Raw genomic sequence first — 15,034 nt, forward strand, 5'->3', positions numbered from 1 at the left:
CCCTGACTCCACCCCCCCGCCCCCCGCTGGCAGGCTTACCGTCCGTGCGCCCAGCGGGCATCAATCCTGTTCTTCGTGCTCAATGATATGGGCTGCATCGACCCCATGTACCAGTTCTCACTGGATGCCTACATCAGCCTCTTCATCCTCAGCATCGACAAGAGTCACCGCAGCAATAAGCTGGAGGACCGCATTGACTACCTGAACGACTACCACACCTATGCTGTCTACAGGTCTGAGGGTGCCCCCAATATGCCCCAGCCCGGAGGCCAAGCGGCCGTGGTTCTTCTGGCCACTGCACCTTCGTGCTTTCCCGCACTGCGGCTCTCAGCCTGCCGCTGTTCTCGGCATATGTCCTCCTGGTAGCTCCTCACTCTCATGGCTTAACCATCACCTGTGGGCCGATGATTCCCCGTCTTGCGTCTGTAGCCCTCCCTTGAGCACTGGACTTGTCTACACAACTGTTGGCAACACCAGCACTGCCCAGACGTTAATGGGCAGGAAGCGCACTGGCAATCTTGTGAAAATACCGGTTGGGATTCGGCAGGTCTGGGGTGGGGCCTGGGGTTCTGCAACTCCAACAAGCTCCCAGGGGGTGCCACTGCTCCCGGTCTGTGGATCACATTTGAGCAGCAAGGAACTGGACTTCTCTACCCTGACATCCCACAGACCCTTCAAGCTCAACTCGCTTCAGATCCAACTCATTCTCTTCCCTCTTCCTTCAGGGTCCTCATCCTTGGATGGCACCAACGCCCATGACCCAGTCACCCAAGCCAGAAATTGGGAGTTATCCTTTATTTTTTATAATTTTTATTTGTACAGAAAGAGTCTCCCTATGTTGCCCTGGCTCGTCTCAAACTCCTGAGCTCAAGGAGACCTGCCATGGTCTCCCACAGTGTTGGGATTACAGGCATGAGCCACCATGCCTGGCAAAAACTGGGAGTTATCCTTGACTCTTCCCTTTCAAAGCAGTCACCAGGTTTTGTTCATGAATATTTCTGCAACTGTTTCCTCCCCATCTTCCCACTGCTTGGCTGTACTTTAGTTCTGGCCCTGGTGATCCTTTTTTCTGAGTTGCACAATGGTCTCCTAGAGGTCTTTCCGCCTCTACCCACTGTCCCTCTCAACCCACCCTCCTGTATTGCCCATCTGAGCAAATCTGTCCATGCCGCTTCCCGGGTCTGACTGCCAGTGGTTGGTTGCTTGGTCCCTGTGGCCCACGAAAGCCCTCATGACCTGGCCTTCTGCTGCCTCAGCCTCACCTTTCCCACCTTGCGCTGGGGGCCTGAGCGTCCCTGACTGCCCTGCACGCTGCGCCCTTCTCGTGCTTTTGCTCACGCTGTGACCTCCCTGCCTCTCCATGTCACCTGAAAACTTTGCTGCAGCTTTTGGGGCAGCTCCTCGGAAACTTTCCGAGTCCAGCAGGCAGGGACATCATAACCGGTGGCCTCTCTGTCCTCTGCAAGACTGTGGCTTATTCATCTTTGTGTCTTCAGGACCTAGCAGAGTGCCTGGCAAGACAGTAGGGGAATAATGAATGTTTTGTTTTTTTAATGGAACTGAATGACTAATTATGAGTGAATGGCTGGGCACGTTGGCTCACACCTGTAATCCCAGCAATTTGGGAAGCTGAGACGGGTGGATCACCTGAGGTCAGGAGTTCAAGACCAGCCTGGCCAACATGGTGAAACCCCATCTCTACTAAAAATACAAAAATTAGCTGGGCCTGGTGATGGGCTCCTGTAATCCCAGCTACTTGGGAAGCTGAGGCAGGAGAATTGCTTGAACCTGGGAGGTGGAGGTTGCAGTGAGCTGAGATCGCGCCATTGTACTCCAGCCTGGGCAACAAGAGCGAAACTCTGTCTCAAAAAGTAAAAAAAAAAAAAAAAAAGTAATAATAAGTGAAATTCTTGTCTCTAGGCCCCTGAGTCCTCGGCTGTTTCCAGGAGGTTAGGATTAGAGGCTGGTGAGGTCCTCTGTATGAGGCTGTGTGATAGCAGGATCATAGCATTCGCGTGGAGCATCAGCCCCCATTCCATCCTGCCCCTCCCTCTTCCCTGTCCCTTTCTCCCAGGTACACCTGCCGTACCCTTTTTGAACGCCACAAACTACTGTTCAGTTTTCATATGTGTGCCAAAATCTTGGAGACTTCTGGCAAGCTCAACATGGATGAATACAACTTCTTTCTACGTGGGGGTGTGGTGAGTTGGGCAGAGAGCACATCCCAGGATGGGGGATGGTCAAGGTTGGGGATGAGGGCAAGTGTGACAGGGACTCCAGACCCAGAGGGTCAGGCCCACGGCATCAGTGAGTGAGCTGAGAAAATCCAGGCCAGCATCAGGTGCATGGTGAGCTCCCTGGGGCTGCGGAGGTGACTTGCCATGCACCCCCTTGCACTCAGCACAGGCTGGGCTTTGTGGCATGTCTCACCTGTGACGCACAGATTGGCCTGATCTTGCCACTTTTTTACTGCCTTTCAATGCACTCCTTCCCCAGCCTGAGTTCCACGGTCGCCCTCACAATCTCCCTCGCAGGCTCCTCAACCCCCGTTTTCCTCCTCTCTGTGTCGCATCTACCACTCTGGCGAGATCCAGCCCCTCTTCCCCTCTGTCCCTGCACGGCCCGTGCACTGAGCATGGCTGGAGAAGAACACATCCACACCGACTGGACTCGCTTTAAGTCCGTGATTATGAATCTCAAGGAGGCCCTTAAGGCTTCCAGACAACCATGCTGCACTCTCCCGCCCTCCTAGACATTTTCTTGACTTTTCCCACCTTCACTTCCTGCCTCCCACCCCAAACTCTCAACACAGCAACCAGAGAGGTCCCACTCTGTCACTCAGGCTGGACTGCAGTGGCAGTGATCTTGGCTTACTGCAGCCTCGACCTCCCGGGCTCAAGCCATCCTTGCATCTTAGCCTCTGGAATAGCTGGGACTACAGGCCTGCGCCACCACGCCTGGCTAATTTTTGTATTTTTTGTAGAGGCGGGGTCCCACCATGTTGCCCAGGCTGGTCTCGAACTCCTGGGCTCAAGTGATCCTCCCACCTCAGCCTCCCAAAGTGCTGGGATTATAGGTGTGAGCCACTGTGCCCGGCCTGAGAGGTCCTTTTAAAGTGGATGCCATTGTGACGGGCTCCCCATGACTGGCGCCACCTCCCACCACACAGCCCCCACTCCACTCCAGCCATGCAGGCCTCATTGCCCTCCCCAAACCCCCTGGCACATCTCGCCTCAGGGCCTTTGCGTGGCCGTGCCTCCTGCTGGAAGCCTGCTCCCTGGCGTGTGCACCTGGCCGTCTCTCACCTCCTTCAAACCTCACCTCAATGCGACCTTGATCTTATTTAATACTTCAAACTACCCCTCAACACTCCCAGTCTCCCTTACCCTCCTCAGAGTATCCTATTTTTCCATGGCACTGCTGTCTTTGCTATACTAGATAATTTACTTATTTGTTATGTTTTTGGTTCATAATCTGCCCATGAATTCACAATCCCATGTTAGAAAATAAAATCCCCAAGGGCAGAGATATTTGTCCATTTTGCTCAGTAATGCATCCCAATGATTAAAATGCATAGTTGGCGAACAATAAATATTTGTTAAGAAGAATGAATAAGCAAGTGAGCGAATGAATGAGTAAATAGTTTGTGCTTCTGTGAAGGTGAGGCTACCAACCAGTCATTAGGTTGGAGACATTATTACCACGCAACCAGCAGAGGGCGCCAGCTTCCTAAATTTGAACTGTGAGGGCTAAGGGCAGGGTCTGAGTCCTGGACTCCCACGTTTATTCTCCAGGATCCCCGTATTCATCTCTTCACTCTCATACAAAACCCATTTTGGCCTGGGTGCGGTGGCTCACACCTGTAATCCCAGTACTTTGGGAGGCCGAGGAGGATGATCACCTGAGATCAGGAGTTCGAGACCAGCCTGGCCAACACGGTGAAACCCCGTCTCTACTAAAAATACAATAATTAGCCAGGTGTGGTGGCGAGCACCTGTAATCTCAGCTACTCAGGAGGCTGAGGCAGGAGAATCGCTTGAACCTGGGGGTCAGAGGTTGCAGTGAGCCAAGATTGTGCCATTGCACTCTGGCCTAGGTGACAAGAATAAGACTCCATCTCAAAAAAAGAAAAAATCCATTTTGGCTTTCCCACTGAGAGAGAGAGAGGAATAGAGAGAGAGAGAGAGAAAGGAGAAAAAGATCACTCTTCTTTTGAAGTATTCTCAAGTCAATTCCTTTCTTCCTCCCCCTCTCCCACCAGGTCTTGGATCGGGAGGGTCAAATGGACAATCCATGTACTAGCTGGCTTGCAGATGCCTACTGGGATAACATCACAGAGCTAGACAAACTGACCAACTTCCACGGACTCATGAACTCCTTTGAGCAGTACCCTCGTGACTGGCACCTGTGGTATACCAATGCTGCCCCGGAGAAGGCGATGCTGCCAGGTACCGGGCGTCTGTGCCCCACTCTCACTTTTCTCCTTCCCTCCATTCAGCCACGTGCCTGCCCTTCTCGTTGTCCTCCATCCCCTCTCCCAGCTGGTGCCCACCTCCTGGCCCGGAGCACATTCCCGGCAGGTGCCCCTTTGTCTGGATTCCCCGCTCTTCCAGACTCACTCCCTCTCCCTGCAATGACTCACCTCATCCCCAGGTGAGTGGGAAAATGCCTGCAATGAAATGCAACGGATGCTGATCGTCCGCTCCCTGCGCCAGGACCGAGTGGCCTTCTGCGTGACCTCCTTCATCGTCACCAACCTTGGCTCCCGCTTCATCCAGCCGCCTGTGCTGAATATGAAGTTGGTCGGTGGCTCGGCTTCCTTGTCCCCACAGCCCCTGGGTCCTTCCTGCCTCCCTCTCTCTGTTTCAGTCTCCTTTATCTCTCTCTCCCACTTTGGTCATGTGGCCTTCTGCCTGATGCTATACCTGTGCTTCTGGCAGGTGATGGAGGATTCAACCCCACGATCCCCACTCGTGTTCATCCTGTCCCCTGGTGTGGACCCCACCAGCGCCCTGCTGCAGCTGGCAGAGCACACAGGCATGGCCCAGCGCTTCCACGCCCTGTCCCTGGGCCAGGGCCAGGCCCCCATCGCTGCTCGGCTCCTCCGAGAGGGTGTGACTCAGGGTTGGTGTCCATCCTTTCTTTCACCCCCATCTTCAGCCCAGTCCTTGTCCCTAAAACCTCCAACCTCAATTATATTACCGTCCCTGTACCTCCCACTTCTACAGAGGGCCCCAGAAGTGGCAGATCTGAGGGTTAGGCCCCCCCAGCACCCCCACCCCAATACCAGGTGGAAAGCGTGAGGACAGGCAGGGCTTAGGAAATGATTCCCACTGACCCTGGCATCTCCTTGCAGGACATTGGGTGTTCCTGGCAAACTGCCACCTGTCACTGTCTTGGATGCCTAATCTGGACAAGCTGGTGGAGCAGCTGCAGGTGGAGGATCCTCATCCATCCTTCCGCCTCTGGCTCAGCTCCAGCCCCCACCCAGACTTCCCTATCTCAATCTTGCAGGTCAGCATCAAGATGACCACAGAACCACCAAAGGTACGTGGCCATAGAGAGCCAGCATCATCAGGGCCATCTGGTCCACCTTACCTCCTGCTAGCACCAGAGAGAGGGCTTAACCTAACAACAACATGGCTTTGATTTGATTGTCCTCAAAAAATTCCACCTCATTCCTCTCCTCTTTGTGCCAAACTCCTAGAACACAATAATAACAGCTAACATTTCTTGAGTGATTCTCATGTGCCAGGCACTGTTCTAAGTTCTTTACATTTATTAATTCATTTAATATGCGTGCATGCACACACACACCCTATAAGGTGAATACTGTTACCCCCATTTTAAAGATAGGAAACTGAGATACAGAAAGAGTAAATAAGTATTCCAGAACCAGAGTTTGGGTAGTTGGGTCCCCAAATTCATTCTTTTATACCTCAGAACCTTCCTGCCTCCCATCATTTCCTTACATCCTCTTCCGAATGTCACACTTCCTGCCTCTTTGCCTTTCCTTTCCTCCGACTCTACTGAAATTTTTATCTCCAATATCACAAGCTCATCACCAAATGCAATCATCACCACCCTCTAAAATCTGCCGTGTCACTGCGCTTCACCCACTCACCCCTGCTTAAACTATTTTAGTAGCTTTTCATTGCGCTTAGTCGAGATCAAAATCCTTTTTGCTCACCCTGTGAAAAGTACATGGACCAGCATGTATCATCCTCAACAGATAAGAGCTGTTTGAATCACGCATGGGTGCCTTTCATCATTCTTAATCCTCCTTGGCCACTTGGGGCAGCTGTGACAGTCGACTGTCCCTTTCCCTGGCTCCCTGACACATCGCTCCTGCTTTCCCCGTCTTTTGACATATCATTTATTACTTCTGTGTTTCTTTTTCCTCTGCCTGTGGCCAGATTGCAATACTTACTCCTTGACCTAAGGACTAAGAGGGGAGGGCCAAAGAGGGGAGGGACCCTCAGTCCTGACCCAACGTTTCTCATTCTACTTTCTCCTTTCACAAGTTGTTGGAGAAATTGTCCTTTTCATGATTTCAACTCTAATCCCATCTCTGGCACCAGCCCCAAAGTCAGTTCCAGCTCTGAATTGCCATCGGATTACAAAGCACTTCTTGGCACACCAGCACCATAATAGCACACTTGTTTCACACTTTTTTTTCCCAACCCCCAAGGCTCAGAATGTGATTATGTTTAGAGACAGGACATGTTTTTAGAAAGAGTCTTGGCCAGGCATGGTGGCTCGGGCCGGGTGTGATGGCTCACACCTGTAATCCTAGCATTTGGGGAGGCTGAAGCAGGTGGATCACCTGAGCTCAGGAAGGTTAGATATGGAGTTCAGGTATGATAACCCCAGCTAGAGGTGGAGGTTGCAGGGAGCCGAGATTGCGCCATTACACTGCAGCCTGGGCTCCGCCTCCCAGGTTCAAGCAGTTCTCCTGCCTCAGCCACCCGAGTAGCTGGGATTACAGGTGTGTGCCACTATGCCCTGCTAATTTTTGCATTCTTAGTAGAGACAGGGTTTCACCATGTTGGCTAGGCTGGTCTCGAACTCCTGACCTCAGGTGATCCACCCACCTTGGCTTCCCAAAGTGCTGGGATTACAGGGATTACAGGTGTGAGCCACTGCACCCAGCCTGAGTTTTACTTCAAATAAGAAAGTCCCTGTATTCACAGCCCCCAGTTGCCAGTTTGGGGTATAGTCCTGGAGTATATTCCTGGGTCACTTCCTGCAATCCAGTCTTTTAAAAAAGCTAGATATTAAGTAGGTACAAAAGAAGATTTATAAAATATTATATGCAAGTTATAAAGGATCATGATTCCATGAATATCTGTGTGCCCATCATCTTTTTTTTTTTTTTTTTTTGAGATGGAGTCTCGCTCTGTCGCCCAGGCTGGAGTGCAGTGGCGCCATCTCAGCTCACTGAAACATCCGCCTCCCAGATTCAAGTGATTCTCCTGCCTCAGCCTCCGAGTAGCTGGGATTACAGGTGCCCGCCACCACACCTGGCTAATTTTTGTATTTTTAGTAGAGGTGGAGTTTCACCATGTTGGCCAGGCTGGTCTCGAACTCCTGACCTCAGGTGATCCGCCTCCTCTCGGCCTCCCAAAGTGCTGGGATTACAGGCGTAAGTCACTGCACCCGGCCCATCATCCTTTTAAGAAAGAAAAATCCCAGGATTTTCTTTGAAGTCCCAGTGTGCCTCTTCCCAATCTCATCACTTTCCCTCCCCACTCAGAGGAAACCACTCTTCTGAATCTTGTATTTGTCATTTTCTTTATAATGTTTTTCTTTTCCTCTGGAGTTAGGGATTCTTTTTCATTGTAATGAGAAAGTTTGTATTGCTAATGCAACCATTGCTATATATGTTTATCTGCAAGTTGCTTTTTTCATTCAACATTATGTGCTTGACATTCATTCATGATGTTCTTCGCGTTTTGTAGTTCTTCATATATTCCAGATCCTAATCCTTTGTCAGTTATGTGTTTTGTGGTTTGTCTCTTCTCTTTTATGCTGTTTTTTGGTGAAGAGAAATTCTTAATTTTTATGAGGTTGAATTTAGCTATCTTTCCTTTTTTAAATGGTTTGTGCTCCTTTGTCTTGTTCAAGAAATCCTTGCTTACTTTAAGATTGTAAAAGTACTCTCCTATACTTGCCTTCCAAAAAATTTATAATTTGACTTTCACATTTAAGTTTTTAATCACTTGGAATTCATTTTTGTGACTGTGGTATGAGGTAGAGGTCCAATTTTCTTTTGTTTTGTTTTGCTTTTTTTGAGACAGAGTCTTGCTCTGTCACCCAGGCTGGAGTGCAGTGGCGTGATTTCGGCTCACTGCAACCTCTGCCTCCCAGGTTCAAGCGATTCTCCTGCCTCAGTCTCCTGAGTAGCTGAGATTATAGGCACCTGCCACCCTGCCCAGCTAATTTTGTTACTTTTTGTAGAGACGGGGTTTCACCATGTTGACCAGGCTGGTCTCGAACTTCTTACCTCAGGTGATCCACCCACCTCAGCCTTCCAAACTGTTGGGATTACAGGCATCAGCCACCCCGCCCAGCCAATTTTATTTTTTTCTACATGGATAACCAATTCTGCCAGTACCACTTCTCAAATACTGCGAAAGTACTTTTCTGATCTGTAGTGCCTGCTCAGCCTTCAATCATGTTTCCATATATGTATGGGTTTCAGGGTCCTTTATTCTGTTCATTGGTCAAATTGTTTTATCCTGGAATCAATACTTTAGTCTTTGTTTGTTTGTTTGTTTGTTTGGGATGGAGTCTCACTCTGTGGCCCAGACTGGAGTGCACTGGCACCATCTTGGCTCACTGCAACCTCCGCCTCCAAGGCTCTAGCAATCCTTCCACCTGCACCTCATAGGTGTGTGCCACCACTCTGGCTAATTTTTGTGTTTTTTTTTGTAGAGACTGGGTTTCACCATGTTGGTCAGGCTGGTCTTGGACTCCTGGACTTAAGCTGTCCTCCTGCTTCAGCCTCCCAAATTGCTGGGATTACAGGTGTAACCCACAGTGCCATGCTGATATACTTTAGTCTTAATTACCATATAGCTTTATAATAATTCTTGATGGCTGGTAAGGCACATCCTCTTACCTTATTCTTCTTCAGGCTATTCTTGACCTTTTATTCTCCAATATAAATTTTAGAATTTGTTTGTTCTATTAAAAAAATTCTATTCATCAATTTGGAGAAAATTGAGATCCTCAGAACAATGAAACTCCTAATCTTTAAGTATATTTCTCCATTTATTCATTTTTTCCTCTTTTTTTTAGAGAGAGAGGGTCTTGCTCTATAGCCCAGGTTGGAGTGCAGTGGTACAATCATAGCACAATGGGATTGCGGGTGGCATGAGCCACTGTTCCCAGCTTCCATTTATTATTTATTTTAATAAAATTCTGTAATGTTCTTTTTTCTTTTTTATTTTTTTAATAGAGACAGAGTCTTGTTACATTGCCTGGGTTGGTCTCAAACTCCTAGGCTCAAGTGATCCTCCCATCTTGGCCTCCCAAAGTGTTGAGATTACAGGTCTGAGCCACTATTCCTGGCCTAAAATTCTGTAATTTTCTCCATTAATAATCATACATTTTAATTGGATTTATTTCTTGGTACTTGACATATCTTGATGTCATAAGTGGCATTTTTTAAAAAGTCACGTTATTTTTGTTACTGCTATCCAGTATTCCTCAAGTTTCTCACTATTCCATTCTGTCAGTCATAGATAAGTCTTTTTAAAACGCTGTTTGAACAGATCGCTGTCCTACTCAAGATAGAGACTGGCTCCATGATGCCCGGTGAATCAAGTCCAAATGGCTCAAACATCCATTATTCTTTTTTTTTTTTTTTTTTTTTGAGACGGAGTCTTGCTCTGTCACCCAGGCTAGAGTGCAGTGGCGCTCTGCAACCTCCGCCTCCCGGGTTCAAGCGATTCTTCTGCCTCAGCCTCCCGAGTAGCTGGGACTACAGGCACGCGTCACCACGCCTGGCTAATTTTTGTATTTTTAGTAGAGAGGGGTTTCACCATATTGGCCAGGCTGGTCTCAAACTCCTGACCTCCTGATCTGCCCACCTCGGCCTCCCAAAGTGCTGGGATTACAGGCGTGAGCCACCACGCCCGGCCACACATCCATTACTCTTATTGCATCTCCATCTATCCACGGCCCTCCTCTTCCCACCTGAGCACTTGCACTTGACTTCAGCCAGGCTCACCCTTTCACTTTACTCTGTCCTTGGTGCCTTTATTCAATTCATTCCATCTCCAGGAAAGCAAGACTCTCCTCTCAAGCCTAGTCATATCCTTCCCATTTGGAAGGCTTAGTTCAAATCCCAGCTTGCTCATGGAGACTAATAATGCCAATCACATAGACTGTTCTTCCTTGATGATATATTATGGCCTTTTTAATCTACACTAACCTTTGCACACAATTCTGTACATTTTTGTTAGTTGCATGTATATGTATTTATCTTTGTTCATATTTTCTGGCACCCCAAATTGCGCTGGCCTACCTACCACTGAGAACATCAGGGCTCAGAGGATCAAAAGTGGTGGGATGGCTGGGTGTGGTGTCTTACACCTGTAATCCCAGCGCTTTGGGAGGCCGAGGCGGGTGGATTGCTTGAGGTCAGGAGTTTGAGACCAGCCTGGCCAACATAGTGAAACCCTATCTCTACTAAAAATACAAAAAATTAGCTGGGTGTGGTGGCAGGCGCCTGTAATCACAGCTACTTGAGAGGCTGAGGCAGGAGAATCGCTTGAATCCAGGAGGCAGAGGTTGCAGTGAGCTGAGATCACACCATTGCACTCCAGCCTGGGCAACAAGAGCGAAACTCCGTCTCAAAAAAAAAAAAAAAAAGTGGTGGGACAAGAAGGCAGGGCTGCCGCAAGCCCATGCAGTGCCTATCTGTGAATCAGAGAAAGGCACTCAGCCTTGTGGAAGAATGCAGATCTCGGCATGTAGATCAACGGCTACATTTCAGCCTCTACTCACCCTTTCAGCCAGTGCCTTTGTGCAATGAGGAACCTCCACAACTGTACATGGCGGTGCTAGTGGCAGATCTGAGTATGATGCATGTCACCCCATCTTTGTATTTCATTGTCCCTAGGGCCTAAAGGCCAACATGACACGTCTTTACCAACTGATGTCAGAACCACAGTTTTCCCGCTGCTCCAAACCTGCCAAATATAAGAAGCTGCTGTTTTCACTCTGTTTCTTCCACTCTGTATTACTTGAACGCAAAAAGTTCCTGCAACTTGGCTGGAACATCATCTATGGCTTCAATGACTCCGACTTTGAGGTGTGTATTAGCCAGGGGTCCTCATCCCAGCCCTCTCTCCTTACATGTCCTACCCTGTAGCTCCCCTGTGGGAATATCCGTGGACACGAAGCCTGTGTTGAAGCCCCATTGGCAGATTTCCTGCCATAACTCTGGGAATGGGGGCTTGGGTTGGGATCGTGCCTAGGTGTCGGAAAACTTGCTGAGCCTCTATCTCGATGAGTATGAGGAGACACCTTGGGACGCACTTAAGTACCTCATTGCCGGCATCAACTATGGTGGACATGTCACAGATGACTGGGACCGGCGCCTGCTGACCACCTACATCAATGATTATTTCTGTGACCAGTCTCTATCAACTCCCTTCTACCGGTGAGGGGGAGGTGGCCCTGGGCAGGGAGCCAGAGGTCATAAGTCAGCCAGGTGGTGGGATCAGGGGTGGGGGAAATGTTTGAGGAGAGGACCTGAGATTGGGAGAAGACAGAGTTTGTGGGATTGGGAGAGGGAGCAGTGCAGGGAGCTGGACAAATGGGACATGCATAGGCTTGGGGTCTTGGCCTGGCATTGAAGCCTGAGTCCCCACAATGTGGCAGTAATTATGCTATGACTCCCTAGGTTGTCAGCACTGGAGACTTATTTCATCCCCAAGGATGGGAGCCTGGCTTCTTACAAGGAATACATCAGCTTATTGCCTGGCATGGACCCCCCTGAGGCCTTTGGCCAGCACCCCAATGCTGATGTGGCCTCTCAGATCACTGAGGCACGAACCCTCTTTGATACTTTGCTTTCCTTGCAACCTCAGATTACACCCACCAGGGCTGGAGGCCAGACCCGGGAAGAGAAGGTAAAAAGAGCCGGGCCTGGGGGAGGGAAAGTGATGAGAAGAGGGGGGCTACACTCAAGAGCTCCTGCCTGCTCAGGTCCTTGAGTTGGCCGCTGATGTGAAGCAGAAGATCCCTGAAATGATCGACTATGAGGGGACTCGAAAACTGCTAGCTCTCGACCCCTCCCCTCTCAATGTGGTCCTTCTGCAGGAGATCCAGAGATACAACACACTGATGCAGACCATCCTGTAAGACGGAGGGGGACTCTACGGAACAGGGGAGGGGGTGAGGAGAGGCCTTCACCTTCTGGCTAGAATGACGTTCCCAGGCCCACCCCATCTCTAACACTCCACCTCATCCTGCTCAGGTTCTCACTGACAGACCTAGAGAAAGGCATCCAGGGTCTCATCGTCATGTCTACAAGCCTGGAAGAGATTTTCAATTGCATCTTTGATGCCCACGTTCCTCCGCTCTGGGGAAAGGCAAGATTATACCATTGTTGATCCTTCTCCAACAATGAGCTCCCCTCTCAATCTTGGGCCCCCCAATCTTCTGGTTCTAGGTGGGCATAAAGCAAACTGCAGAGAGCCGAAACTTTGAAGTTAGATAGGTTCAAGGTTGAAACCTGGCTCTGCCATTCATTGACTGACTTCATACAACTTATTAACTTACAGATTTTCTCAGGGCAAATTACTAACCTCTCCAAGGATGTTTCAGAGATTCCCCGTACTGTGCCTACCACTCAGTAGGTGTTTCATCAATGCTACCTGGTTAATATTACTGCAATGAATAGCTGTCGTTGTATGCCTCTTTCCCAGAAGTTGGCTTTGGAGAGCTTTGTTCACCTGTAGTTGGGGAACAGGGGCTGCCACCACATAGTCTTCTCATATCTGCTTCAGGTGCTCAAAATAAGGATTTGGGCTGGACGCGGTGGCTCACGCCTGCAATCTCAGCACTTTGGGAGGCTGAGGTGGGCAGATCACCTGAGTTCAGGAGTTTGAGACCAGCCTGGTCAACATGGTGAAACCCCGTCTCTACTAAAAAAAATACAAAAATTAGCTAGGCCTGGTGGTAGGCACATGTAATCCCAGCTACTTGGGAGGCTGAGGCAGGAGAATCGCTTGAACTCGGGAGGTGGAAGTTGCAGTGAGCCAAGATCGTACCACTGCACTCCAGCCTGGGGGACAAGAGCGAAACTCTGTCTCTAAATAAATAAATAATACGGATTTGAATGCACAGCTAAATGAGTGAATACACACCCACTCCTTCCCCAGGCATACCCCTCACAAAAGCCATTGGCTGCTTGGACCCGGGACTTGGCCATGCGTGTGGAGCAGTTTGAGCTGTGGGCCAGCCGGGCCCGGCCTCCTGTGATCTTCTGGTTGTCTGGTTTCACCTTTCCCACTGGCTTCCTCACTGCCGTGCTGCAGTCTTCAGCTCGCCAAAACAACGTGAGCAATGTGCAAAGTGTGAGGGGGATGTATGCTGCGGCCATGTATGTGTTCTCCTCTTCGGGGTCCTCTCTTATTCTCACCTTCAACCCCCAGGTTTCAGTGGACAGCCTCTCCTGGGAGTTTATCGTTTCCACTGTGGATGACAGCAACCTAGTGTATCCCCCCAAGGTGGGAGCCAGTTGTGCTTGGGGCTCTGAGCAAAAGAGGGTACTGGGAGCAAAAATACGAAATAATTGGATGAGAAGGGAGGAGAGAGGGAGCAGGTCAGGGGTGCTGGCAATTGAAGTCTAGCTTCTCCCAGACCTGCTCCCATTTCTCCCCAGGATGGTGTCTGGGTCCGGGGCCTGTACTTGGAAGGTGCTGGCTGGGACCGGAAGAACTCCTGCTTGGTGGAGGCAGAGCCCATGCAGCTTGTCTGCCTCATGCCCACGATCCACTTCCGGCCTGCAGAGAGCCGCAAGAAGAGCGCCAAGGGTGGGACAGCTCCCCAGGCAGGACCTGCCTGCCCCGTCCCTAGTTTGGAACCTATCCCATTCTCTGCTCCAGACCATCCCACACCCGCTCCTGCCCTGCTCCTGCCCTGCTCTCCCGGAGGCTCCAGGGGTCTGACTTCTCCTCTCCTTTCCCCCAGGCATGTACTCCTGCCCCTGCTATTACTATCCCAACCGGGCAGGCAGCTCAGACCGAGCCTCCTTTGTCATCGGCATTGACCTGCGGTCTGGGGCCATGACATCTGATCACTGGATCAAGAGGGGCACTGCTCTACTCATGAGCCTGGACAGCTGAGACCTCCTCCTACTCTCCGCTTGAGAGAGAGGGTCAGGGACTCCAGGAGCTAAGATAGATGTTGCACCTAGGACTGAGGCTGGACCTCACTCAGACTTTGACCTTGGCCGAATTTGTGTGATGTGGCCCTGGAGATACCTAGCTGTGTTAGCCATAAAAGTGAAAGAGTTGTATTGGAGCTCAGTGCTGTAAAACACCCGCGACAACAAGCCTTAAGTCTCTCAATGCAATGGTGAGGATCTGGGGAGGGAGGAAGCCCAGGCCTCACAGAGGACAGAGCTACTGCGGAGCTGCTACTGGACGGGGAAGGAAGCGAGGGAGGTGGGGCGGCCTGGAGAGGAACGGAGGCGTGGCCCTGAACGAATGGGCAGGGCGGAGCCGCCTGAAGAGGCTGTGGCTTAAGTCTCCGGGCAGGACTTCAGTGGGTGGGGCGGGGCTTACCTTAGAAGGGCGCGTGATCCAAACGGGTAGGAATTTGTCAGGCAGGGATCAGGGCTGAACCCCGTACACTGCGCCCTGAAGCCTGCACCCCGCACCCGGCATCCTAGCCAGCACCCGCCCTGAGGCGAGCGGGACCGGCAGAAGACGGGGCGGAGCCGGAGAGGGGGACTAGAGCGCGAGGAGGGGCGGGACCACAAGGGGGCGGGGCTGGGAAGCAGGGGTGCGGG

At 50.6% G+C, this 15,034-nt stretch overlaps 1 protein-coding gene and 1 long non-coding RNA gene across 3 annotated transcripts in view; one reads left to right on the forward strand and one right to left on the reverse strand.

Annotated features, from left to right (window-relative positions):
- The window catches only part of LOC100440409 (ephrin-B3), a 130,095-nt gene extending 115,551 nt beyond the window's left edge, over positions 1–14,544 (forward strand). The window contains exons 77-91 of the mRNA XM_054536196.2: positions 34–233; positions 2,075–2,201; positions 4,262–4,448; positions 4,654–4,802; positions 4,941–5,124; positions 5,357–5,547; positions 11,132–11,323; positions 11,490–11,674; positions 11,918–12,146; positions 12,223–12,374; positions 12,494–12,608; positions 13,401–13,577; positions 13,674–13,748; positions 13,904–14,054; positions 14,212–14,544. Of these exons, the coding sequence (XP_054392171.2) occupies positions 34–233; positions 2,075–2,201; positions 4,262–4,448; positions 4,654–4,802; positions 4,941–5,124; positions 5,357–5,547; positions 11,132–11,323; positions 11,490–11,674; positions 11,918–12,146; positions 12,223–12,374; positions 12,494–12,608; positions 13,401–13,577; positions 13,674–13,748; positions 13,904–14,054; positions 14,212–14,366 (2,469 nt within the window). The 3' untranslated portion in view covers positions 14,367–14,544. The remainder of the gene's footprint in view (positions 1–33; positions 234–2,074; positions 2,202–4,261; positions 4,449–4,653; positions 4,803–4,940; positions 5,125–5,356; positions 5,548–11,131; positions 11,324–11,489; positions 11,675–11,917; positions 12,147–12,222; positions 12,375–12,493; positions 12,609–13,400; positions 13,578–13,673; positions 13,749–13,903; positions 14,055–14,211) is intronic.
- LOC129051203 (uncharacterized) lies at positions 60–15,030 on the reverse strand. 2 transcript variants are annotated; one of them, XR_008515286.2, is made up of 6 exons: positions 14,808–15,030; positions 13,407–13,790; positions 12,825–12,971; positions 11,017–11,201; positions 4,643–4,787; positions 60–1,511 (listed from the first exon to the last, which is right to left on the reverse strand). It is a non-coding gene; the product is annotated as an uncharacterized LOC129051203 (long non-coding RNA). The 2 variants fall into 2 exon arrangements; XR_008515287.2 differs by lacking the exon at positions 14,808–15,030 and having other exon boundaries at positions 4,643–4,782.
- Between the last annotated feature and the right edge of the window lie 4 nt (positions 15,031–15,034).

The sequence above is a fragment of the Pongo abelii genome, chromosome 19 (assembly GCF_028885655.2).
Source record: "Pongo abelii isolate AG06213 chromosome 19, NHGRI_mPonAbe1-v2.0_pri, whole genome shotgun sequence".
NCBI classification, from domain to species: Eukaryota; Metazoa; Chordata; class Mammalia; order Primates; family Hominidae; genus Pongo; species Pongo abelii.